Source organism: Miscanthus floridulus, chromosome 8 (assembly GCF_019320115.1).
Source record: "Miscanthus floridulus cultivar M001 chromosome 8, ASM1932011v1, whole genome shotgun sequence".
NCBI classification, from domain to species: domain Eukaryota; kingdom Viridiplantae; phylum Streptophyta; class Magnoliopsida; order Poales; family Poaceae; genus Miscanthus; species Miscanthus floridulus.
In genome coordinates this window covers 29,082,774-29,109,516 of record NC_089587.1, presented here as the reverse complement: position 1 = coordinate 29,109,516, position 26,743 = coordinate 29,082,774, and the positions used below count along the sequence as shown (strand labels likewise).

At 45.8% G+C, this 26,743-nt stretch overlaps 1 protein-coding gene and 1 pseudogene across 1 annotated transcript; one reads left to right on the top strand and one right to left on the bottom strand.

Annotated features, from left to right (window-relative positions):
- Nucleotides 1-6,162: 6,162 nt before the first annotated feature.
- On the bottom strand, nt 6,163-24,301 carry LOC136468777 (UDP-glycosyltransferase 73C1-like; annotated as a pseudogene).
- Nucleotides 24,156-26,602, top strand: LOC136476067 (3-ketoacyl-CoA synthase 11-like). Its single transcript, XM_066473745.1, has 2 exons — nt 24,156-24,293; nt 24,809-26,602. Exon 2 carries the CDS (start codon nt 24,816-24,818, stop codon nt 26,376-26,378), a length of 1,563 nt encoding a protein of 520 aa, XP_066329842.1. The 5' UTR covers nt 24,156-24,293; nt 24,809-24,815; the 3' UTR covers nt 26,379-26,602.
- Nucleotides 26,603-26,743: the final 141 nt, after the last annotated feature.

The following is a 26,743-nucleotide window of genomic DNA, read 5'->3' as shown; positions in this document are numbered from 1 at the left end:
CCAAACCTCCACGTCCACATTTTACAGTCATGTCATATGATTTGGTAGCCCCGCGGACTGTCAGGTGCAGGCAACAATGCCCTCGCCTGCCAAAAGGCTGAAGCAGCCAAGATGTTCGGCTGGCATAGATCGGCTGGTCGTTTTTCTGACTGGAGTAGTAGTTTTCTTTCAAAAAAAAAATCAATATAAACAGTAAAAATCAGTATAAACAGTATTTTTTTTATTAGTCCAGCCGAACGAGCTGAGCGTCCGAAGAGTGCATTGTAAGGAATAGGTGCTCTGCCCTGACGCCGTCTCTCTCCAAGACCACACTCTGGCAAGGCTAGGAGCTAATCAACAGTGACTGCGTTGCAAGTATAGGATGTGACAGGAAGGGAGAGAGTAGACGGGTCCAGGACTAGAGATATCACTGTGTGCCTTGAAAGAACAGTGGCCTAAATAATTTCCTACCGACGTGCACATCAGCTTTTAGGTGAGACTAATAGCAATTGCTGCCCGCGTCGGGAAGCTCCTGTGTCCCCCGCTTCTGTTATAATCCGTATTTTTTTAGTTTTTTTATTAAAATAGTATTTTTTTAATAAATCAGCTAAAACAGTGTTTTAACTTTTTTTTTCGAGACTTGTCACCCTTCACTTATCAAAAAATGAATGATGGACTCTGGTTAGAACGAACCGTCACTATCAACTCAACGGTGATAAATATGTTTCTCACTAGGGTGTTTTGGCTGCCCAACGAGTTTGCTAGTGAACCAAACGGACGACAAAGCAGAGACGACAAAGGACTCCTAGAAATGGTGCCCACAAAACATATGCTTCGATCGGCTGTTCGTTTGTTGGTTTCAGCCAGCCCAAACCAGCCAGCCAATAGTATTTTCCTCTCACAGCAAACCAGCACCAGCCAGTCCAAACCAGCTTAGAAACCAACCAGCGAACAAGCCAAATATGATCGGCGTGCAAAAGGGGAGGCGCATGTATCCCAGGACAAATTTGGGGTTGAGGACCAGGCCGCGAGACAAACGAGAGATCCATCGCACCGTGCAGGACTCGCGTGGCTCGTTATGCATGCGTTTGTGCGGGAGATGCCAAAGGCAATCATACACCTGCTCACTCGCCCCGTTTGGCCGGGCTCCGGCGGCTCCGGCTCCGGCTGGTTACTGTTCACCAAAGCCGTTTTTCTCTCTCCTTCTTTCCTCTCTCACTGACACAACCGGAGCGGGAGAAGCTCGTTTTTCTGGCTCCGCAGCTCCGGCTCCTGTAGACACTGTAGGCCACGGGAGCCCGGCCAAACGGGGCAACCTGGAAGCGTGGGGGTTGGGTTGGTTGCCGTTGGTCGGCAGGCAAAGCCGAAATTATGGTGCACCGTACGTGCAAGACGCCAAGACTGTACACTGATATGTTCGTTCCATATTTATCCATTTCATTCCAGTTGGAACAGAATATACGGATACTGTAGGATCGATTTACTATAGGGCTAGCATAGGCAAGCCGAGGGGTATGATTGCGAAAGCTAATTATTATTATTTTTACGATTAATACAACACCTCAAATAAATTTCGACTTACCCTTGTTGTTAGAAACAACAATAAGAAATATCATGCATAGATGAATTAAATAATTATCTCGTCGATGAAAAGAATGTAATTATAGGATCCGCGCCAGTCAAAGTAGCTCAAGTTTGACCAAATTTATAATAAATAGAATTAATATTTATATCTTCAAATAAATTTATTATGAAAATATATTCTATGACTAATCTAATGATACTAAATTTGCATCAGAAATGTTAGTGTTTTTTTATATAATTTTGATCAAAGTTCAAATTAATTGACTTATCAGAAAGCGAGAATTGCATTCTTTTGTGGACGGAGGGAGTATATATGCAACAATTTCATATAGTTTGGTGCTTTCTGACCGAGTGCAGTATATATATAACAGCTATATATACATACTATACTATATATAGTAGAGACTTCTTGACTCTCTTTTTTTATGGGCAACATGACGTATCATCAGGCCTCCGCTTGATCATCATCCTAGTTTGTCCGGAGATTTGGAAGGAAAGAAATGCAAGAGTATTCCAACATGCAGAGTCCACAAACCTTGCGGTACTTCAGAAAATCAAGGAAGAGGTGAGAGTGTGGATCATGGCGGGAGCGCAACACCTAGCTAATATTGTGAGCCACCGCCATTTGCAGTTTTGATCGGCACCTCCCCAGTGGAGGTCTTTTTTCTCCTCTTTCGCTCTCTGTGTTTGTGCTTGGTTTTCTTTCTCGTGGTTGTACAGTGCCTGTCCAGGCATTCCTTCTTTTTAATATAGCGGGCAGCTCTCCTTCTTTTTAATATAGCGGGCAGCTCTCCTTCTTTTTAATATAGCGGGCAGCTCTCCTGCCGGTTCGTTTCAAAAAAAAAAATTAAAACCATATATATTTTGTACTAATATATGATCCCAATGTTGACTGTGCAACGTGTACCGGAGGTGGAGGTCCAAATGATGGGAGGAACACGAACCCACAGATAGGAGGGAAAACCGCCAACGGAAAACAGGGGAGGAAACCTCTGCACACATGTTCATTGTGCATGACGCTTTCCAAACACAGCCAACGCCCTTGGACATTTTACTTCAATTTTTAAAGGCCAGTTGCATTGCCTCAACGGCGACTGATTCAAACCTGCCCATTTGCATTCTTGAACTAACAGGAATTAAGCACATTATTGTTATATAGTAGTATCTGTTTGCTTGCATTATATTGTGTACAAATCATCGATCCAGTAGGCGTACGATTAAAGTACAAACTTCCAGCTGAAGAAGCAGTAGTTTGACATAATAAATTCTAGTATATATATATGTGCATAACCGCCGTCACGTTAAAAGTAAGGTGCGCACATACATGCATGCATGTATGGATTTTATTTGATATTCTTGTTGTAGCCGATGATATGATCCGCGCCCTCGTGTTGCCGTTGATACCATAAGCTGCTTTCGTTATTTTGACCCTGTTCGCTCGAACTACTTCAGCAATAATTTTCAACGAATGAACAGTATTTTCGTATCACAACAAACCAGCATAAGTCAAATTTCAGCTAAACGAACAGGGCTACCTCAACCATGCTCTCTCTCTCTCTCTGGCATTTCTTCCGCTGAGATTGCTTCTGAGAAAACTACCAAACCCAGCGCACGCACAAAATATTTGTTTTTAGCAACGACTTTGGTCCTGTTCGTTAGGAGGAATTTGGAGGAATCTGTATGAATCTGGAAAAATTTATGAGAGCGTGAACAATGAAAACCAACTATGCACAGTGACTTCCGGCTGGTTTTCTTACCAGCCGAACGGCGCCTTTGGGTAATTTGCCCAGTATATATAGGAATCTAGCTAGAATTTTTTTGGGGCTCAGATAATCCAAAACAAATGATGCAAGAAAGAGTTGTTCACACGCTCTTTTTGGAGAACTCAACTAAAGTTGCCACTTTTGTGGCTTTGTGTCATCAGCATGTACACCTCCTAATCGCTTTTTCTCGTGGAAGTGGCATATTAGTGCTTAATAAAAAAAATGCCTATGACCCCGTTCGTTTGGAGAAATCTAGATGAATCTAAAGAAATTTGTGAGAGGAAATCAATCATAAACAGTAGCTTTCAGTTATGAATGGTAACTTTTTGCACCATCCGAGCGGGGCCTATATATAATAGTATAATTATTATTATATATCTCTCTAGTGAGGTGAGCTCTTGAGACTCGAGAGTAGCCGTTTTGATCCGGTGGGGATAAAGCGAGTGGTGGCCCCCTACTGATACCGGAGGTCCGGAGCCCCATGAATTTTTAGGTAAAGTTCTATCGTGTAGGTGGGGCTAACGCTCTGATCGGCTGGTATTAAATCGGCTTCTGCTGATTTGTATGACTGATTTATTATGAGAGAAAAATATTGTTTCACGGTTGATTTATACGGATTAAAATCGGCTGAATAACACAAGCGAACAGAGCCTAAGACTTAAGATCGAACAGTAATCGAAGGTATATTGCTGTCGCACTTTTATTCAACCACTAAAGTTTTTCCTAGATCCGCCGCTGCACCTGCGTACTGCTGGGAGGTTCGGTACATATCTTTTTGTGGCCATGATTTGGTTATCCAACTTTGTGCCTATTTATGGTGTCGACGAATAGGGTTCAATTAGTGCCTACAGTAATTAGCAGACTATGCATGTTTTTTTTTTGTTTTGGCACAGTATCGTTTGTAATCTTTAATTTTGTCCTTGTCTTCGGGTATTCAAATTCCAGTCCGATTATACTTGTCATGATACGTATATCATGACAAAGTTGAACAACACGTACGTATACATTATACTATGTAGATTGTTACTAGTCTCTAGGAGAAAACATGTACAGTATAGAAATAATGCAATTCTGTATAGTCCACGTATTCAGTCTGTTCGTTGATTGGTTTCTGGGCTGATAAGGCCGACCGATGCTGGTTTACTGTGAGAAAAAAACATTGTACCAACAATCAAACAGAACCATTCATGAGAAGCAGAAGATCATGATGAGAGGTACTGTGTTGATTATCTTATTATATATACGTCGTACATATATTGGTAGGATTGATTAGATAGTAGCTACAATATATATATATATATATATATATATATATGAGTACAAACGTAGGAGTACATGATACGGCCGTCTATACTAATTAAGCGGTTGTTGTTTACTGTACAAACATAGGAAAATTATATTCTTGCCTTTGTCCAGTACTCCAATTGTAATTTTGCCCCTGTGTTTTTTAACTTTGGGTTTTTACCCTTGTTATTTTGAATTGAACTGTCCGTCTGGCCTGCTTTTGGATGTTCGTCAAATACCCAGGCAATAGATGGATTAAAAAAATTTGAAACCTGAAAAGAAAAGGCCAAATGACCGCAGTGCCCCTTATCTCTTTCTGGCTCTTCCTCGACTCGTCCAAACACATGCCACTAGGAGCGGGTGGTGGTGCGATGTAGGCTCGTGTGGTGTAGGGCGACGTGGTGCGTGGCGGTGGTGCGGCCTAGGGCGCACGGTGCGGTGGCGCGGAGCGGGCTCGGGCGCGGTGCGCGGGGGGCTGGCGGCGTGGCATCTCGGAGCAGGCGGTGCGGCATCGAGAGCGGGCAGCGGCAGTGCCTGCTGGCGGGTGTCCGCGGCGCCTGGTCACGACTCCTGGCGGCTCCTGCCGCCCGGCGTTCTTCTTCTGGGTGCGGCTCAGGGGCGCCCGCCTCTTGTTCTTCTAGGCACGAGATTGGCATCAAGGTGCGCAGATAGCCGCGTGGTTGCAATCCTACATCCCGGCCACCGCCACCGCCTTTGTCGCGCTCCTCTCGGCTTGCCCCACACACAAATGAAACATTGTGTATGGCGGGTTGCACACAAATAGCCTTCCCCTGCAAACAAATATAAGTCGGAGAGGAATGGATATAGATATCAAGTATCCAGTCTGCTGGAGGTTTGATGGGGATGGGGGCCACTTATTTCTGAAGTGTAAATTTGTTTTGGAGTGTTGGTTGACCCTGAACTTGGAAACACAAGAATCGAGGAGTCAAATGGGATTGATCTGCCATTTCAGTTGGCACTGGAATGGAAGATCAGAATGGGATTGATGAGCTTGGTACTTCATCTTCGTCTTCACCCTCCTCCCTCCGACCCTAGAGTTGTCACGTAATCTAAACTGTATATATTTATACAGTACGTACTAATATTAAAAAAATGAAATGAATGTTTGGAGATGAACGTTACACTAGAATCGAGACACGTCACGAAACATACTCCCTTCATCTACAAAATGATGCAATTATCACTTTTTGAGTAGCCAAATGATTTCAAGTTTGATCAAAGTTGTATAAAAAATTAATAACATTTATGATAGAGGATAAGTTCCATTAAATTAATTATGAAATATATTTTTGTAGTAAACCTAGTTGAAGACATAAATGTTAATGTTATTCGCTATGAGTTTAGTCTAAGTTAAGTTAATTTGACTTATACAAATCCTATAGTTGTATTCTTTTTCTTTTGTGGACATAAAGAGTACAGTACATGAGACTGAGGCCACTATATATTCAGGAGAATATGAATATGATACCAACACATTATCGGCAATTCCACCGAATCCGAAGAGTTCAAGAAATGCAGAAAAACACACTAGTCATCTGTCCTGGTGTTCTTTGACTTCACTCCGCATGAAGCTTTGTGCCAGCCGTGTCAAGCTTTCATAGGACGAGCCTCCTTTCTCCATGGCCCTGTGATCTTTCTCCCCGTACTCCTTGGCCTTCCTTTCGCCCATCAACGAGCCTCCTTTCGCCCATCAACGCGGACACGGCCCGCACGATGTCGCCCCGCACGACTACCACGGACTCGTCGTCCAGGATGAACACCGGAGCTGTCACGCCGATGGGCACGCCGACCCCGAGGACGTCCACGGCCAGCTGCTCGTTGAAGAACTGGTCCCCGAAGTGTGGCCACGTCACGATGGGCACGCCATGCACGATGGCCTCGAGGAGAGAGTTCCACCCACAGTGCATGACGAATCCGCCGACGGCGCGGTGTGACAGGACGGCCAGCTGCGGCGCCCAGCCGCGGACCACGAGGCCGCGCCCGGCCGTGCGCGCCTCCAGATCCTGGAGCCACCGCTGCACCTCCGCCGTGCTTGCCTCGGACTCCTTCACGACCCAGAGGTACGGCCTGCCGGAGTCCTCGAGGCCGTGGCCGACCTCGAACAGCTGCTTGGGCCTTGGGGCGCTTGCGCGCGACGCTGCCGAAGCTGACGTACACGACAGAGCCGGGGGCCTGCTTGTCCAGCCACGCCGTCATGGCCTGCTGCTGACCAGCGGCGCCGGCGGCCACCTTGCCGCGCGACGCCGTGGCCTCGGCGTCCCGGTTACAGAGGCTGAGCGGGCCGAGCGTCCACACCGGCTTGCCCAGTGCCGCCTCGTAGCGCGACACGAACTGGGCCTCGATGTCCAAGAACGTGTTCACGACTGCGCCATCGGCTGTGCGCATGGCCTCCATGGCCTCATCGCGCAGCAGCTGGGTCGCTGGGTGGATGAAGAAACCGGGCGCGGTGGCTTTCGTCACCACAACCGGCACTTGCATTTCCGGCACGGCATGCTTGTCCTGGTCGCCGCCCGCGGCTATCCGCTCGTGCAGCCCGTGGTTGGAGGCCTGGAGGTCGCAGAGAGAGAAGAAGCACGACGTAGAAGAACAGCCGCGGGATTCCGAGGCTCCTGGCCACGCCGGCCGTCCATGGGTTGCACCAGTCAGAGATGATACAGCTGGGGCGCGGCGTTAGCGAGCGCACGTAGGCGTCGAACGGGCCGGCGAGCTCCCGCAGCTCCAATAAGAAAGGGAGGAACTGGCTATTGTTGGGCGAGCATGTCGGCATTCTCGAAATCGGGGGGCAGACTGGACTCAGCCGGCGGGAAGGGGAGCTCGACGAACTCGAGGAGCAGCCCAGCGCGTGCGGCCTGCTCGGCGACGCCGCGCTGCCGCGCGACGTTGAGCGGCGTGGTGACCACGCTCGCGCGCGCTCCGCCCTCCGCGCTCCTCGAGGAGGCGCGCGAGGTCGACCAGCGGGATGACGTGGCCCTGCACCACGAGAGGGACCAGGACGAAGTGTGGCGGCGGAGGTGGTGTCGCTGTCAAGGAAGCTGAGAGGGGCGTCCTCCGTGCGCACCATTGTCGACGTAGAGGCGAGTGGCAAGGAACTTGGGGAGCATCCGGATGGATGAAGAATGTTGGCCACTCAAGTGGCAAACAATTTGGCCACTCAAGAATGTTGGCCACCGAGAATGGTACAAAGTTTCGACTGGAAATTGCTTGCGAAAAATTACTTGAGTTTGTTTTCTTGCTAGAAGAATTCCCCGCGCGTTGCTGCAGGAATTAGTGATGGCTATTGTATTATTCTTTATGGAGCACTGAGTATTTAGAACTTTTAGATGTAATATGGAAACATAAGCAAGTAGTTGTCTATTGGACAACTTAGAAATTATAATAAGCACTCTTCACTATGATGAAAAAAAGATCAAAAGTATTGAAACGTATGATCTGAATTTTCTAAGATTATACTGGAATTTTTAAAGTAATAAGTAATAAACATGGGGACAAAGAGTGGAGCTACAGTGATTCCCAACATGAATTATAAACTGATTCGACACAACAGAAAGGGAAAATCACTGCTAAAGTCTAATAGACTATAAGGCTGTCCGCACCGTTGGACGCTAAAGGGCCCTGCATCGCGCACGCGCGCCTGTAAACGCTGCACCGCGCGCCTGTAAAGCGCACGCGCGCATAGCGGCTGGCTGCGCGAGCGCTATTTCCAAAGGCCGGCTGTTCACTCGCCAAACACTGTAGCGAGAGTGAGAGAGAGTTGGGGAGAGAGAGAAAGGGGTATGGAGGGGAATAAAATATGGAATAGTGGGTATAGAGTATAGGATAGAGATAACACGGGTGCAGGAGAAATGGGTATAGAGTAGAGAATCTCGATGACTAGGATAGAATATTCCTTTTTAGAGATAAAAATAGAGGTGGACGAGTGCGGATAGCCTAAAACGCTTCAGCCTCCATTGGGCTTTTGTACGCAGCCCAATAGGCCTAGCAGGAGTCCAGTAGTTTGCTCGTGCGCAGAGTCGTCCGCCGTCGTCTACCTTCCGACCTCCGTCCGTCGCGCGAAAAAAAAAAAGAAGCCGAGCGTTGCCACGCACGAAGAAGAGGCAGTCCGCAGGGGTTTCTCACCGGAGCGGAGGTCTGGAGGCCGCCATATTAGTAGATCCGCCCCTGCTGTGTGCCAGCCTCATGTTCGATCGCACGGCTCCTCCGCGCGTACACCGGCGTGGCCGCGTGGGGCAGGCAGCAGTGTCCAGCTCCAGCGGGTCAAGGGCGGGGAAGACGGCGAGGAGGTCGTGGGGAGCTCACGCAGGAGGAGATCGCAGTGTTCCTCTTCTTGGGTCATGGTGTGGAGAGGTTCGACCTCGGTGGTGGTGGATCCGCGGATGAGAGGGGAGAAGCTGGAGGCCGTCATGGTGCTCCTCACCTGGTGGTGCTGTATGCGCTCGTCTCTGCTGGGTGCACCTTCTTATCAAAGATGAGTGGGTGATGACCGTTTCTCTGGATTTGTGGGGAGGTGAAGAGGTGCTGGAGATGACCGGGCAGTGCGCATGCAGTCGAGCAGATAGGAGGATTAGTGGTAATCTAATGGCTGGGTGATTCAGGCGTGATTAATTGTTGCGGTTTTTGTTAGTGATGACGTAGAGCGCTCTGGAATGAGATAATTCTTTAGTGAGGTTTTGCTTTATAAAAGTATAGGATATGATACGGCGGATCTAGGATTGCAGGCTAAAACTACTTCCATTTGGAAATACGAGTTCAGAGGACCCTTATCCACATCAGCAAAGTTGGCATTCGGGTTTATCATTTATGTGGCGGACGTAGGTATGGCTTTGATGTGTTTATATTTAGAAATAAAAAGGAAAAATAAACTCTCCTCCTCTCTTCTCTCTTCTATCTATATACTCTCCTACTCTCAAAATAAATATTGTTTTCATTTCTCGAGAAGTCAAACGTATTTAATTTTAACTAAATATATACAAAAAAAATATCAATATTTATAGTACATAGGTCCTGTTCGGCTTACCCCATATTCGGCTTGTTCGGCTTCTTTTTTCAGCCGGAACAGTATTTTTCTCTCACAACAATTCAGCCGGAACAGTGTTTTCAGCCAGTTTCAGCCAAGTTTCAGACTAGCGAACGGGGCCATAATTAGTATCATTACGTAGATCGTCCCATCTATTTTTTTAATAAACTCATTTGGAGATATAAATGTTGCTAACATTTTCTACAAACCTAGTCAAACTTAGGAACAATAAGCCTGTTCGGTTGGTTGGTTCGTATCGTTGCTGGTTCGTGAAGAAGTACTACTGACTGATTTGTGTGAGAGAAAAATACTGTTCCGGCTGGAAATTTACGATCGTTTACGATAAGCCACAGCCAAACGAATAGGCTGAATATACCATAGCGACACTTATTTTAAGATGAAGAGGGTATATCTCTACTAGTTAATAGCTTGTGTGTTGCTATGGGCTCACATCATGATCAATAAGGTGGATCTTTGGTTAAACTAACTAAAATGCTTATATAAAATAATAAATCAAAATCCAACTTTGCATAACCAAAGTACAAAGGATTATATGTAGCTCTGTATCAAGCATCCTTGTGAGACTGAACCAAAATCGACTCAACGCAAACAAAGAATAGATTGATTAAAACATGTCTCCTAAGTACATCTATAATTGGAATGCCCACAATGACATATATAAAAGAAAAAAGTACCAAAAACATATGAATAATAAAATATGCCATCTGTGTAACAGATCTGGAGCCTATCAAGTGAATTTACGTGACTCATTCTGTTTACAATTTCGATAAAATATTAACTACAAATCTAACATGGATCTTGGAGCCAGAGTTGTGCTAAGCAGAAAAAAAGACAACATGCTCTTTACTGCAGTGCTAATCATACTTGCACTGTAGCAACTACGAAATGAACCTATGAAAAGGACATTGACCATTTAGCAAATATACATTAGAAAAGGGTAAACCTTCTATGGACGATGTTCTGCCTCATCTTCTAGTTCAGCTGAGCTTGAGCAGTCTCTTTCGGGTTGATTACACTCTGATATATGTGCGTTCGTAGTTATATAATTTTTTTATGGCAGGATAGTTTCATATAATTTTTTGTTATCGATTGATCATGGGAAAAATAGTGAAATTCCCAGCTGTCCGTAAAAACAATCTACTCCCTTCATTCCAAATTATAACACATTTTGGCTTTTCTAAATACATTGCTTTTACCATGTATCTAGACATAGTGAATATCTAAGTGCACAGCAAAAGTTACGTATCCAGAAAAGTCAAAATGTCTTATAATTTGAAATGGAAAGAGTACTGTTTTAGAATAATAGGCTCGAAGCCCGGTGCATCACAATACCTTAGGACCATATATCGTTTTGAGAGAATTTTTTATTTTACATTGGAATATAACGATGAGAACTCAAAATTATGGGCTGCTAGCTTCGAATATAGAAGAGCCTTGCAAAGATCGATTGAATGGCACTTTTACATTCTTGTGATCAAAATCCTTGCTTGCTTACGATATAAGATATCCTCCCCAATCTTCATTTTCTTTTCTCTATCTTTTTAAAAACCTAACTTACCTTTTTAAAAAGACTAAATTACCTTTGTGGTCCATGTGAGCCATCAATCTAAAAAGCACTTCCTTCTCTCTCTTTTCAGAAGGCTTAATTTATCTTTGTAGTCTACGTGAGCTACACCTCTAAAAATCTTTTCCTTCTCTCATAAGGTGGGTCATAAAAGTCCAAGATTCTCATAGAGTAACCACACCATACAATGTAAGACACAATAATCTTACCACAAGATAGCTCGTTTAAAGCCAAATACTCCCCTCATTGCTTATACAATACTCCTAAGAGCGCTTGCTTCTCTCCAGACCCATCCCTTGAGCGAGTTCGACAATGGACCTCCTCTCGTGGATCCTTGTCGGCTCCATCATCGCCTTCCTCATCCTCTGCGTCTTGCTCATGATCCTTGGGAGCCACGTGAAACGTCGCGCCCCGCAGACAGACCTGCTCCCCAACGGAGGAGCTGCGTGTCATTTGGGTGAGCCACCGGCGCCGTGAGATACATAATAAACCCAAAATGACATATAATTTGGGATAGAGGGTGGTATCAATTAATTTGTATGGTTGTCTGCAAGTTTCCTACCTAAGGCATTGAGCTACACATGTGCTAATTCTCAACCTATAGAGCTTGGGTGCCCAGTGATTGTGCCAACTGCAAGCGAATGTGTGGCATCCCCTTAAGCTGCACTTTCCGCATGTACGTGTATTTGAGTTTGCGAGCGCTTTGGGGTTGAAATTGGGACAATAGCTAAAATTGAAAGAAAATTGGATTAGGCTCCTATTCATCCTCTCCTCTGGTCGTCTGCACAGTCCTTCAATTGGTTTTAGAGCGGGTTAAGGAGCGATTTGGCAAGAGAAGCCGGAGCTTTGTGATGCCTCCCAATTATTCATGGTTTAGAGCATAGTTAATAAACCAAAACTGATGCTACTCCTGCTCCTTGCCCAACTTGACGTTGATTCTAACTTTAATGGATATATGTCAAGAGTTTATCTCCCATTATTAGCCAAAACCTAGCTTATCTCAGGTGGGACGGGATCTGAAATAAGTCAGTAACTCGAGCTAAGCTTATTCCATTATGTGTATCTTGTGTCGAGCTTTTAGCTCCTGTTGTAGCTCATGGACAAAGCTTTTATGACTTTTTATTATGATAATAATGAAAATATGGTCAAGAAAATAATACTAGGATTGAATATTTTTTATTATTCTTAATAAAAGTCTTTACTTAACATAAAAGTGTGGGAGTCCGGCCAAGTTCTAATGAGACTATAAATGAGACAAAAACACTCCTCGCATTGTCCGTCGTCAAATCCTGACGTGCCCCTCCACGCTGCCATGATGACCTCCTCCGTGTGTGTGCCCAGTCCATCACCATGAACAGAGCGTCGTCTTGTGTGCCCATCAACCTCAATTGTGACCACCGCTCAACCTGCGCTGAGGTGGACGGCATCTGCACCGTGTAGCCCCCCGCACGGCATGCTTGTTAGACCTCATCCTTGGTTGTGGAAGGCCAACGATGGCAGCAAGAGTGGAATGACCGTCACATCACTCTTAAAGAATAATTTTTTAAATAGTACCACGCATGTTCAAACTTAAGATTTTCAGGGTATTATTTTGTTTCTGCTGTTACGCACGGTATGATCCTATAATTATAAATATAAAAACTAAAAATTATGGGTTGCTAGTTTCGAGTACAGAAGGGTCTCACAAAGATTGATGGAATAGGCACTTTTGTATTCTTGTGATCAAAATACTTGCTTGCTTACAGTATAAGATATCCTCTTAAATCTCCATTTCCTTTATTCTATCTTTTTAAAGGCTTAATTTACCTTTGTAGTCCATATGAGCCATCAATCTAAACAGCATCATTCTTTATCTTTTTTAAAGGCTTAACTTACCTTTGTGGTCCATATGGGCTACACCTCTAGAAACCCCTTCCTTCTTTCATAAGGTGGGTCATAAAAGTCCAAGATTCTCGTAGAGTATCCGCACCGTACCCTAAGACACAATAATCTTACCATGAGATAGCTCGTTTAAAGCCAAATACTCCCCTCATTGCCTACACAGTACTCCTAAGAGCACTTGCTTCTCTCCAGACCCATCCCATGAGCGAGTTCGACGATGGACCTTGTCTCGTGGATCCTTGTCGGCTCCACCATCGCCCTCCTTATCCTCTGCGTCCTGCTCATGATCCTTGAGAGCTACGCGAAGCGTCGCGCCGCGCAGGCGGACCTGCTCCCCTGTGGAGGACCTGCGCGTCGTCTGGGCGATCCACCGGCGCCGTGAGATGCATGAGTCCTCTGTTTCTCCGCGATCCAGTTGGTGTGGTGTGCGTGTCCTCCATGCATGTGTGTGTGCACATGCTAGTTGCTTTAATAGATGTCTGGTCTGTTGGTCATTGTGTAGTGTAAGGACAGCATGGTGTGATGTGTTTGTAAGATAAGTTTAATGATCGATCACTATGGTGTCTGATTGGGGTTTCAGTAGCAATTAGTACTGCATTTGCGTTACTGTATGGTAATTTCGTGCTGTAGCTAGTAGTAAACGTGCGACGATGTCTTGTTCCTCTTGTTCTGTTCCTTCCAAATGATATGTTCCAGTACTTCATTTTTACAGAACTGATCGTATGCGCAGGCGAGGGTGTTTCACGTGACCCAGCTTGGAATTTCTTTTTGAAACAATAAGAAAGAAATGATTTGATTTATGATTTTTGTTTGGTAAAGTCTTGAGCAGGAACAGATGAAGAAGCATTTGCATTTGCTTGTGCTCCGCCATGTTTTCTCGGTGTCGTCTCTGAAGATTGTCTGAATTGACCAAATTGAGAGGAATTTCCTTGCTCCTGACAACATTGTAGACATGCCGCAGCTTGCCAGATTGTGTGACGCGTGCCGACTCTTGCTCCTCTGTCTGTACGCAGATGATCATTGGAGATTTCAAGAGATGGGTGGAAAGTAATGAGATAGGTCAATCGAGGTATGTAACTCGATTCTCTCGTAGAAGCTTCACCAGTGAGTTACCTTTAGTGGTTATCTTAGTATTGTTTGATCGTTTCCAACCCTGCCTTGCTAATTCTTATTCAGAAGCTAGAAGAGAAGGAAAGGAAATGCCTTAGTGATTCAGAGTTTCAGTCTCGCTACTCAGAGTTTCAGCCATTTCAATTCATATTTTGTCTGTTTTCCAATGACATAACCAATGTTTACATCTTCGATGTGTGCTTTTGTATCAACGCCTGTCTGCAAGTTTCCTACGTACAAAGGAATTTAACCTACTCATGCGCTAATTCTCAACCTGCAGAGTTCGGGTGCCTGGTGGCTGTGCCAACTGCAAGCGAATGTGGCAGCTCCTTGAGGTGCATTTCCCGCATGTATGTACACTAGTGATTCGGGAGGAGCCGGAGCTTTGTGAGGCCTCCAAATTATTCACAGTTTATAGCGTAGTGAATATACAAAAACTGTTGCGGCTACTCCTGCTCCTTGGCCAACTTGACGTTGATTCCAATTTTAATGGATATATCTCAGGAGTTTATCTCCAATTATTAGCAAAACCCTAGATTTGCTTAGGTATGATGGAACCGTGAAATTAGTCAATAACTCGAGCTGGGTTTATTTTATTTTTGTATCTTGTGTCAACCTTTTAGCTCCCATTGCAGCCCACAGGCAAAACTTTTGTGACTTTACATTATGATAACTAGAAGAACATCGAGCGTTGCTGGGGAAGTTTAATATGATTTAAAATCAAATTATACGATGGCCTTCTCCGTGTGCAGAGTCCATCGCCATAGACAGAGCAAAGAGCATCATCCTGTGTCTGTCAACCTCAACTGTGACCGACGCTCAGCTCGTGTTGAGGTGGACGGTATTTGCACTGTGTTACTCCCCGCGCGGCGTGCTTAATGTTAGACCGCTTCTTGTAGTTGTGAAGACAAATGATAGCAGTAAGAGTGGAATATATGGCCGTCTCATGACTCTTAAAGAATCATTTTTAATAGTACAAGACACGTCCAAACTTAAAGTTTTCATGACATTATTTTGTTTCCGTACAACGCACGGGCATGATCCTATAATTATAAACATAAAAACTGAAAATTATGGGCTGCTACATTAGAGTATAGAAGGGTATTGCAAAAATTGATGTAATAATATTTTGAAGTCACTTTTGCATTCTTGATATCAAAATCCTTGCTTGCTTACGGTATAAGATATCCTCTCCAATCTTCATTTCCTTTTCTCTGTCTTTTTAATGACCTAACTTATCTTTGTGGTCCACATGAGCCACAACTTTAAAAAGCATTTATTTATCTCCTTTTTAAAGGCCTAACTTACCTTTGTGGACTAGGTGAGCTATAACTCTAAAAAGCCCTTCCTTCTCTCGTAAGGTGGGCCACAAAAGTTCAAGATTCTCGTAGAGTATCCGCAACATATTAGAAGACACAATCTTACCACGGGATAGCTCATTTTAAGACAAATACTCTCCCACATTGCCTATGCTATACTCCTGCATCTCATCAGGATGTTTTCCCAGCATCCTTAGAAGTTTAAACACAACGTGCTAGCCATAGTGCCGCACTTGCTTTACCGATCAATCGATCTCCAGTGTCCGTCCCATTTTTTGTGTCCTCTGACTCGAAGCGCTTCTTCTCTCCTACCCATCCCTCGAGCGAGTTCGACGATGGACCTCCTCTATGGATCCTTGTCGACTCTATCATTGCCCTCCTCATCCTCTACGTCATGCTAATAAATAAATGTTCTCACCACTAAATTGTTGATGTAGATTTGATTAAGAATAAAACTCATTATTCTTAATAGAACTTCAATCAGACGATGATCCAACTAATCAAACTGTAAACTAAAATCTTGAACAATTTATTATACAATCTAATTGTAAATAAATGTATTACCAAGATGTAGCATATGTTGGAAATAAGTGCCTAATATACATTCCAGATTTTGTTTGGAGGAAAAACTCATAGATAAAAAATGATGCAAGCACATAACACAAGTAAACAGGCAACATACTGACTAGAACAGGATTGCGCAAGGAAATTACTCAATGATCCCGCGCAAAACGTAGTCGAACGTGTTGAAGTAGATGTTGCAGATCACCAAGCGGTCGCGTGTAGACGCTGCCCAAAAACCTGATTGCCGCTCCGTGCAGGAGTCTCGCGGCAGTGGTTTCGGAGATCCCGCTCTCTTCAAGTCCGGTGCACGTCGAACTCAAAGGTCGACGAGGCGCAGCAGCGAGAAGCTCAGCACAGCGAGTGAGAAGGTGAGCGTGTGAATCCGTACCCTTCAACCAGGACGTCTCCTGGTTTTATAGGCCTTCATAGTGCATCAATTCCCTTCATCAAGAAGTAAAAACTGCCCAATTTAATGACAGAAAATGCTGCAATCAAGCAGCAGAAACTGACACACCTTATTACTGTTTAAAACGGCAGTTTCAATCACATTGAAGCGCCATTACGCTCAGCATAAAAAATAGAAACTGCACAAATAATAGCCTGCTGTACACGTACGCGTCCGCCGCAAGTCACAAGTCACGCGATTTTTCACGCGAAAAATGCGCGCGAGTTGCGCGTGCGTGTAACAACAATCTCCTTCTCTCTCATTTTCACCTATTTTGCATAGAGAGAAGACTCCCATATTTAAGCAAGACAACCTCTCCTTGAATTAGCAATATGGGACTATAGGTTGTGCATGCTTTGGAATTTTCAGATTAAGCCAAACATGGGCCTAAATTCAACAGAATATACCGATATAATCCTTAACATGACGCCAACTAACTTTTAACGGATTGTAATCAAATATTAGAATTATATATTTTTTATGGGTTCTGTTTCCTAAAATATTTTTATGGATTCTTAAAGAAATTGATGGACCTCGATATCTAACTCTATCAACATATGAATAGTATAAAATTAAAGTTATAATATATTTATGAGTAAATATTTTTGTGCCTTATAATAGAAGAATATTAAAGTTGGAAGACTTAATAGGACATTGCCATATTATGCCCAATATTAAGTTATATTATATATGTCATGGTCATCATAAAATAAACTATAGCTTTCAAATTTTATAGAGTTCAATGTCTCTAGAAAAGGCAGAACGACTTATAATTTAGAACAAATGGAGTAGCTTTTTTCTTCTCCCATTGCAATGCATGAACGTGTTTTTTGCTAGTAGAATAAAAAGTGCCAAGGCGTTTAACAAGTAAACCGTTAGGCACCTCTCTAATTTCATCTTCAAAGTAAAGTAGTGGCCCTTAAACTTGGTAAAGACTATATCATCTGGGCCCCTAGATTCCTAAAATGCGCATCTAACCTGGCTCGCACCGTGTCACTGTCCAAACAGATCTAGGCTAGACCCGCTTGTCGACATGGCAAACGGGTATATGTCTAGAATCTGTTTGGACCCAGGATGTAGTGTAGGTCTAGTACTTTAGGATGACAATGGGTACCTGATCTCCAATGTCTAACGGGGATTTGATACATTAAGGAATGGATTTAGGACGAATTTGCTCCCTGGTTGCCTGCTAGTTTTTTAATGGAAAAATTGCATCCCCATCGAGTATAGTGGGGATGAGAACGTTTTGTATATCCCCATCCCTGTTACCTATCAAGTTCCTAGAAATTCTAGAGTTTCTGCGAAAATAGGTCAAAATAACCAAATACAAGTATTTTGACCCAAGCTAAAAGATGGCGTATATAAACAGTAGAAGTGTGGAACCCTAGATTTTCTCCCCAAATCACATCATCTCTTTGTACCGTACTAGCCAGTGGCCCCCACCATCAGTCCGACTCCCGCGTCCAAACAACGCATGGGATACGGGTGGGTGGGAGCAACACTACGCACGACACAAAGCTCGTGCGGACGTATGGTGCCACCTTCGCCCACGGGCCACACCCAGCTCATCACCACCAGTCCACGCCACCACCTCTAAGGCTCTCATCTCACCACCCACCAGCAATCAAGAGAAGTAGAGAACCCTTCTTCCTCCTTAGCCCAATCCTCAGTTACTCATGGGTTCGAGAAGCCATGGTGGCTTTGGGATCATGCAGTGACGGCCGATGACAACGCCATCAAGCTCGAGCTCCATTAGGTTTAACTCCAGCAGGGACATCAAGGGACACCGAAGATGACACCATCGAGCTTGGGATGATAAGGACATTGGACTTTTTGATAGGGGGTGTATGTGACTATGGCCCAATAAGGATTTAGCTCATAGCGACCCATGTGTATATTGACGTGAGCTTGTGCGGGTTCAGTTCCACTTTGGTTGTTAAGGGTGGGTTAGGCCACTATCCCCGGTTTAACTCTTTTACGTAAAACATGGATGAAAGTGTAAGAGGGTTGGAGGTAGTGTGTGGTTCGCTCAGCAGACAGAGTAGACCTATGTCATTTGGACTCTAGGGAGTTACACCAAAGGTGATTGATGGGGATTCAACTTGTTGGGGATTTAATCCCCTTCAAGCACTTAAAATCCTGACAAAATGGAACAAGGTCTAAATTATTCAACCCTATGCCATTTTCTCTTAGAGAGATGATTGCAAAAAAAATTAATACTAAATTAACAAGAACATATTTTTACAATGCTCTAGCATGCGGCAATGAGAAATATAATCATTCACACAAAGCCATGTGGAGTTTATTTTCATAAAGAGACACAATTGCTTGGTTTGTCCATAATTAATTAATGTCTAATCATAGTTAAAGCCAGCACAATGATGTGTTCTACAATAGTATTAGACGATGTTGAATTGATTCAAAAGCAATTAACAACACTATGAAGGGAATTTGATTCAAGGAAATAAAAATGACTATATATTTAACCTGGATATGGTAACATTTGGTATTTGAATCTATCAAGATTACAAAACATGACATTGAGATATGCAAACATTAACATAGATAAGGGCATGCCACAAGGAGAAAAATATAATCATCCACACAAAGCAATTTCAAGTTTATTTTCATAAAGAAACATAATCGTTTTGTCTGCAACAATTAATCGATGCTGAAGGGGACCGTGACGCCTAAGAGGGGGGATGAATTAGGCAACTTAAAAATCTAACTCTAAACTATGGCCTCTTTTTTTAACCTTAGCAAAACTTATGCAAAAGATAAACTATCTAAATGTGCAACTACGGTTTTGCTAGTGTGTTGCTATCTCTACCGCAAAAGGAGTAATACAATCAATGTAAATGTGGAAGCAAAAGAGCAAGGTAGAGATATGCAAACTCTCGTCGACGACTCTGGTATTTTTACCGATATATCGAGAAGCATGCAAGCTTCCCCCTAGTCCTCGTTGGAGCCCCTCGCAAGGAATCCCTCGCAAGGGCCAAGCTCCTAGTCGGATAACTTCGTGGATAGCCTCGGGCCTTCCTCATGTGCAAGTGGGTCTCCGACATGCCTTCCGGCAAACCTCTCCCGGATGCTCTCCGCCGTCTTCACTATCAAGCTTCCGGCTGAAACGTCGCGGGCCTTGTTCTATCCAGTACACGGTGGCGGCCACACCACAAACGCGGTTGGTGTGATCTCGCAAGACTACAAGCCCCTCCGATATACAACAATGGTGCGCGCAAGCACCGAGTGGTAATAGGTATGCAAACCTCACTAAACACTAGGCCTAAACCTAGAGCAAGCGCATAAGAGGTGGTCTAATCAATCTAAGCACTTCGCAAAGCACCTATGCTAATCACCTAATAAAATACTAAGTACTATGCAAGTGGAGATCACTAAAATGGTGTATCAACACCCTTGATATGTTTCCTCAGCTCCACTGTACTCAAATGGTCGGTTGGGGGTTGTATTTATAAGCCCCACTGAGAAAGTAGCCATTGGAGATGAAATCTCGCTTTTCTGCTACTGACCGGACGCTGATCACGTCCTGACCGGATGCGTCCGGTCATCCCGACCGTTGGAGCCGCGATCCACTGATCGAACGCTGCCAGCGTCTGGTCACATGCCACCGGACGCGTTCGGTCGTATTTTCGCCTCTCTGGAACCTCTTTGTACTCGACCGGACTCTGCTATCCTGCGTCTGGTCGATCTGCCGCCAGCGTCCGGTCTAGTGTCCGATCGCGCCTGTTGCCGAGCCTCTTGATCGTAGCGTCCGGTCACTTTCCTCCAGCATCCGGTCACTTCTATGAGTTAGTTTCTTCGCGATTTTGTGTATGGCTTGGTTCCTATCTTCGTGCTTGGACTTTACTTGATATCTTGGGTCTTCTCTTGTGCTTCTAAGGTCTTGCTTATGGTGTTGATCATCGGATCACCACGTTGCCTTCGTCCAAGTCACATCTTGCACCCTATTGAACTACAAAACAATCACTTGCAAATTCATTAGTCCAATTTGGTTGTGTTGGTCATCAAACACCAAAATCCAAAGTAAATGGGCCAAGGATCCATTTTCCTTACAGATGCCTAATGGGAGTTAAGGCTAGCATGAATGGTGTGTTCTAGAATAATATTAGACCATGTTGGACTGATTCAAAAGCAATTAATGACACTATGAAGGGAATGTGATTCAAGGTAATAAAGAAGACTATATATGTAACCTGGTCACATTTAGTATTTGAATCTATCAAGATTATAAAACATGTCATTGAGATATGCAAACATTAATATAGGTGAAGGCATGCGGCAAGGAAGAAAATCATCCACACAAAGCAATTTCAAGTTTATTTTCATAAAGAAACATAATCAAATGGTCTACCAACAATTAATCAATGTCAAATGAGAGTTAAGGCCAGCACGAATGATGTGTTCTAGAATAGTATTAGACCATGTTGAACTGATTCCAAAGCAATTAATGACACTACGAAGGGAATATGATTGAAGGTAATAAACAATATTATATATGTAACTTGGATATGGTCACATTTAGTATTTCAATCTATCAAGATTACACAAGATGCCACTGAGATATGCAAACATTAATATAGATAAGGACAACTGGTATTTATTATATCATAGTCCATGCCTCTATATAAATACCATCTAAGGAGCCTATCAAGGACCACACTAAAGTAGAAGCACATTTGCAAATTGTTCTTTCCTCAAATCATGGCAACCTCTAGATGTGGCATAATGGGGAATGTGTGCCTTATAGTATCTCTTGTGTTTGTCATGATTATACAATCAACATCATTCCCCTCAAGAGGTACATACATACTTTTTGATACCTAATATATTGAGTTGAGAAAATACACTAACCAGCAATTTGCAGATGATGTGCACTATGATTGGGTACAACAACGATGTGTTCCTAAAAATTGTAATATCCAATGTCAAGTGTGGTACGGAGAACACCAATTCAAATCTACCTTTCGCAAGAGGACTCCTCCTTTTTCCTGACCAGTGTTGCTGCCAAATGCGTGCCCCACCACCAAGCTCCTAACTCCAAGACCCCACAAGCCCAGCGTTCTACTTAAATAATAATATTCCCCATTACTATTTTCTTGTTTCAGCAATATCAATAAATAAAGATGTACTTGGCCAACTTCCTTATGTATGTAATGTGACAAATATTTTCTAACTATATAACCATTACAACATATGTGGCCTGATGTGATGACTAGATATTTGCATTAATATATAGGTTTATTTTCCTCACATTACCTATTCCATGACATGACGCCCTTGTGAAGAAAAACTATTGTCATACAAGATGTGTCGTCTCTAAACACCTTCTGTGGTAAAACAATAGAAAATCCTAGATTTGGTGATGATCACATTTTCATGGAAAACAATTAATTATGATGCTCGCAATCTTCATAGAAAATGTCATAATGCATAAGGCTTTGACACATGAATGATAACATGGCAACTTGGCAAGTGACTTGTTAGATAATGTGGCATAGTTGCATATGGATCCGAATACGGATAGTGTCAGCCATGCCGGATATGATACGATTGGGTATCGACATCATAAATATGCGATTTGAGTATTCGGATATGGATATGGATATGGTATCGGATGTTGAATATCTGGATTCGGATACGGACAGATTTGAACCCCTCTAAACGGATTCGGTCTCGAATACGGTCGGAAAATATCCGTACCGTTTTCACCCCTAATGGCAAGTGACTTGTTAGATGACGAGGCATAGTCGCGTATGGATACCCATCAGGTATGTTGTCCCCTGTCGAGGCGGAGGCGGACAAAATCTGTCCTCGGGACTAGAGACAGGGATGGGGATGCGACGATTTTTGCGTGGCAAGGATGAGAATGTTCTAGTGATATTCAGCAAGTACAACCCTGATGCCACCCCTAGTGTACCTGCACTTGGATATTTAAGAGGTGCTTAATTAAGTGGATAGCATTGTTAAGATGGAATTTGTGATAAAAATTACTCAAATAATAAAATATGTATGAAGTGCAAAGAAAATATAACATCACAAACATACTTGGCATTCTATAACAGGATCTGAATTGCTTAAGTACAAATGGAACAAACACATATATGTATAGATTCATAATACATCAGATCTAATTTAAAAGGACAAAGACTAATAACACTGATGAACTACGAATTCTTAAATAGCAATTAATAGAAAGGACTACATTTCTAAATTACTCCAAAAATTAACAGAAAAGGTAATTGTTATTGCTACGAGCCAATTCAACTTAAAATTTGGTCCACACCAACTCGCAATACGTGGAGGCGTGAAGCCCAGGTGAGTGAGACGTAGGCCATGACCTAGGCTCGGGCCAAGATCTCAACCCATGAGGGGCTGGAAACGGACACCGCCGCCATGGGTAGAGCCCGATGCCCTTCCTATTCCCACTGTCATTGTCGTCAATCTACCACGTCCCGAAGTACATCCAACACCAGTGGTTGCAGATCTGATGGTCCACTGCCACTGTCACCATGGGAGGGAGCCGTCAGCCGCTTCAGCTAATTTCTTCCAAATCCTACACCCAGCGTCGGCGCTTCTCCCTATGGGACCAGGGCTCAGGCCGAGCATGGCCTGCCGTTGGGTTCCGAGTTGGTGGCGTGGTGACCGCTCCAAGTTCGTGGGAGGACATAGGCTCCCACGAATAATTGATCCTATAGCATATTCTTATCAAATTGCTAGAGACGTTTCTGACCGATCAAAGATTCTGCTTCTGGAAGACTGGAACAGCAGCGACGCGGCTCCACGAGGCGGGCAACAAGCAAAGCCTTTCCCGGCTGCCCCCGCGCGCAATCGCGGCTGGGGCCGTGACCGTCAGGCCGTGGAGGCGTGGACCGCTTCACGTTTCCCAGGCCAGCTGAGCTGAATGGTCCCGCCGTGCGCTCGCGTGCTCCTTCCGTGGCAGGTCCACGGCCGCCGAGCGCTGACGAGACGTGCGGCAACAACGTGTGGAAGCTTCCATGGACACCCCCCGGTTCTGGAAGGCCTGATGAGCCTGAACGCCAGTCAAAGTCGCCCCCCTTCTTGCTTTTGGTACCCCAGGAATGCGTCAGAGGAAAATTCTCAGCACAGTGACTTGTCAAAGGACCGTCGTGACTGTAACTCGTCAATCGTCATGGAAGCATGGATGGATTCATGATCTCGCCGTACCATCATACCGTTCCTGTCTCTGCTAGAGTTCCATTTCACATTGACAGTTGCCTTATCCACGAATTAGTAGAGTCCTGCTAATCCTCCGAAAAGATGTCTCGCGACTTCAGATCCAAACTGCAGCTGATCCGCGGAGAAAACGGACAAACCGCCGGCTGTTCCCGCAAGAAAATCCCGTCAACCCAGCCACGTTCTCTCCGCCCCACATCTCACAAACTCACCCGCCACCGCCAGATGTCGCTGACCGCTGGTGCCCCCAACCCTCGGCCAGCCCATGCCATCTCGATACGGGCCCACCTGCCCGCCAGAGGCCCGTCGGGGGACGCCGAAGCTGTCAGGTGGACCCTCGCACCGTTCCGCCTTCACCGCCCTCTCCTCCTCCTCCTCCTCCTCTATTAAAACCCCGGCTCCGGCGGGCGGGGCAGTGAACGGAGGAGGCCGCTCCTCTCCTCCCTGAGTTCCTTCCCCGTCGTGCTTCGAGTGGAGCCTGGTTCCGATCACAGGGGACTTGATCTGGTGCGGCTCCTCTGCAGTTTGATTGGTACGCATCGAGACGCCTTTCCTCTTTTGTTGATCGCGCACATGGCGTATTTGATCCGTTGTTGCTCGTTTCTCCTACCCTTGAGGGAGGGAACCCGTAGCCATTTCCGTGATCGGATCTTGAGCTCGCGAGAAAGATTCTTGTTCGGCTTGATTAGTTTCTTCCGCGCTGTTGTTTGGGAGTGATCTCTTCGAATTTACAAGGGGACAGAAAGAAAAACTTGTGACCATTTCTGTTCTGAATTGCTGTTCTTTGGCACCTAAGATAACTGATAATTCAGATTTAAGGGGAAAAAATATGAGGGTTACTTTTCATTCATTTTTGTTTGGTCGATTTTTGTGGCAACTTCTTGACTCGGATGTTGAAGAAATTAAGGAAACGCATTGCATTTTTTTCAGCTAGCCATATCTCTCTACTCAGATCCTTTACACAAGCAACAAAGCACAAGATTGTGAAGTTTCATCTCGGCGTTGTTGTTTTTCTCGCTTTACTGACCTGACCGAACTCTGTTACAGAGGGGCCATGGAAAACCCGGCGCCGCCGACCGATCCGGCCGCCGCCACGGGCGCCACGCCGTCGCCGTCGCGGCAGCTGCCGGACTTCCAGCAGTCGGTGCGGCTCAAGTACGTGAAGCTGGGGTACCATTACCTCATCACCCACGGCATGTACCTGCTGCTGACCCCGCTGATGGTGCTGGTCGCCGTGCACCTCTCCACGCTGTCCCCGCGCGACGTGGCCGACCTGTGGGCGCACCTCCGCCTCAACCTCATCTCCGTGGTGGCCTGCTCCACGCTGCTCGTCTTCCTGGGCACGGCCTACTTCCTGACCCGCCCGCGGCCCGTGTACCTGGTGGACTTCGCCTGCTACAAGCCGGGTCCCGAGCGGCGGTGCACGCGCGACACCTTCATGCGCTGCTCCAGGCTCACCGGCTGCTTCACGGACGCCAGCCTCGAGTTCCAGCGCAAGATCCTGGAGCGCTCGGGGCTCGGCGAGGACACGTACCTTCCCCCCGCCGTCACGCGGGTGCCGCCCAACCCGTCCATGGACGAGGCGCGCGCGGAGGCGCGGGAGGTGATGTTCGGCGCCGTGGACGAGGTGCTGGCCAAGACGGGCGTGAAGCCCAAGGACATCGGGATCCTGGTGGTGAACTGCAGCCTGTTCAACCCGACGCCGTCGCTGTCGGCCATGGTGGTGAACCACTACAAGCTGCGCGGGAACGTGGTGAGCTACAACCTCGGCGGGATGGGGTGCAGCGCGGGGTTGCTGTCCGTGGACCTCGCCAGGGACCTGCTGCAGACGCACCCGGGGTCGTACGCGCTGGTGATCAGCACGGAGAACATCACGCTCAACTGGTACTCGGGCAACGACCGCTCCAAGCTGGTGTCCAACTGCCTGTTCCGGATGGGCGGCGCGGCGGTGCTGCTCTCGAACCGGCGGTCCGACCGGCGGCGGGCCAAGTACGAGCTGGTGCACACGGTGCGCACGCACAAGGGCGCCGACGACCGGTGCTTCGGCTGCGTGACGCAGGAGGAGGACGCCGAGGGCGTCCTGGGCGTGTCGCTGTCCAGGGACCTGATGGCGGTGGCGGGCGACGCGCTCAAGACCAACATCACGACGCTGGGCCCGCTGGTGCTGCCGCTGTCGGAGCAGCTGCTGTTCATGGCCACGCTGGTCGCCAAGAAGGTGCTCAAGATGAAGAAGGTGAAGCCGTACATCCCGGACTTCAAGCTGGCCTTCGAGCACTTCTGCATCCACGCGGGGGGGCGCGCCGTGCTGGACGAGCTGGAGAGCAACCTGTCGCTCACGGACTGGCACATGGAGCCGTCGCGGATGACGCTGCACCGGTTCGGGAACACGTCCAGCAGCTCGCTCTGGTACGAGCTGGCCTACAGCGAGGCCAAGGGGAGGATCCGCCGGCGCCACCGCGTGTGGCAGATCGCGTTCGGGTCGGGGTTCAAGTGCAACAGCGCCGTGTGGAGGGCGCTCCGCTCGGTGAACCCGGCGGAGGAGACCAACCCGTGGATGGACGAGATCGACAGGTTCCCCGTGGATGTTCCCAAGGTCTCCAAGGTTTCCAGCGAGTGAAATGCACCACCGATCGTGGTTAACGATAGTGTTTACTATTCCTTCGGAGTTTGCAATTGTTTGGGTAAAGGATCTGGTGGGGATTTTCTTTAGTTTATATCACTAGGAAAGGCGATGATTGACTTCTCTGAGTTCGGATTATACATAGAATTCGTGTTGTTTCTGTATGGCCCTCGGCCCCTGCCCTATCTAGCAGTTGACAGTTCTGTGTTCTGACAATTCCACACTCTTGTTTGATCTGAGCCTTTCTGCTCTTCGATACATAAACCATCTCAACTCACTAGCTCCGTCTGATTTTAGCTTCATCTCATTTTACCTGAACCAAACAAAGGACATGCCGCTGAGCATCTCAAAACTTTCAAACA

What these genes read in the sequence shown, in the direction of transcription:
- LOC136476067 (XM_066473745.1), top strand. Translation starts at nt 24,816, where the DNA reads ATGGAAAACCCGGCGCCGCCGACCGATCCGGCCGCCGCCACGGGCGCC.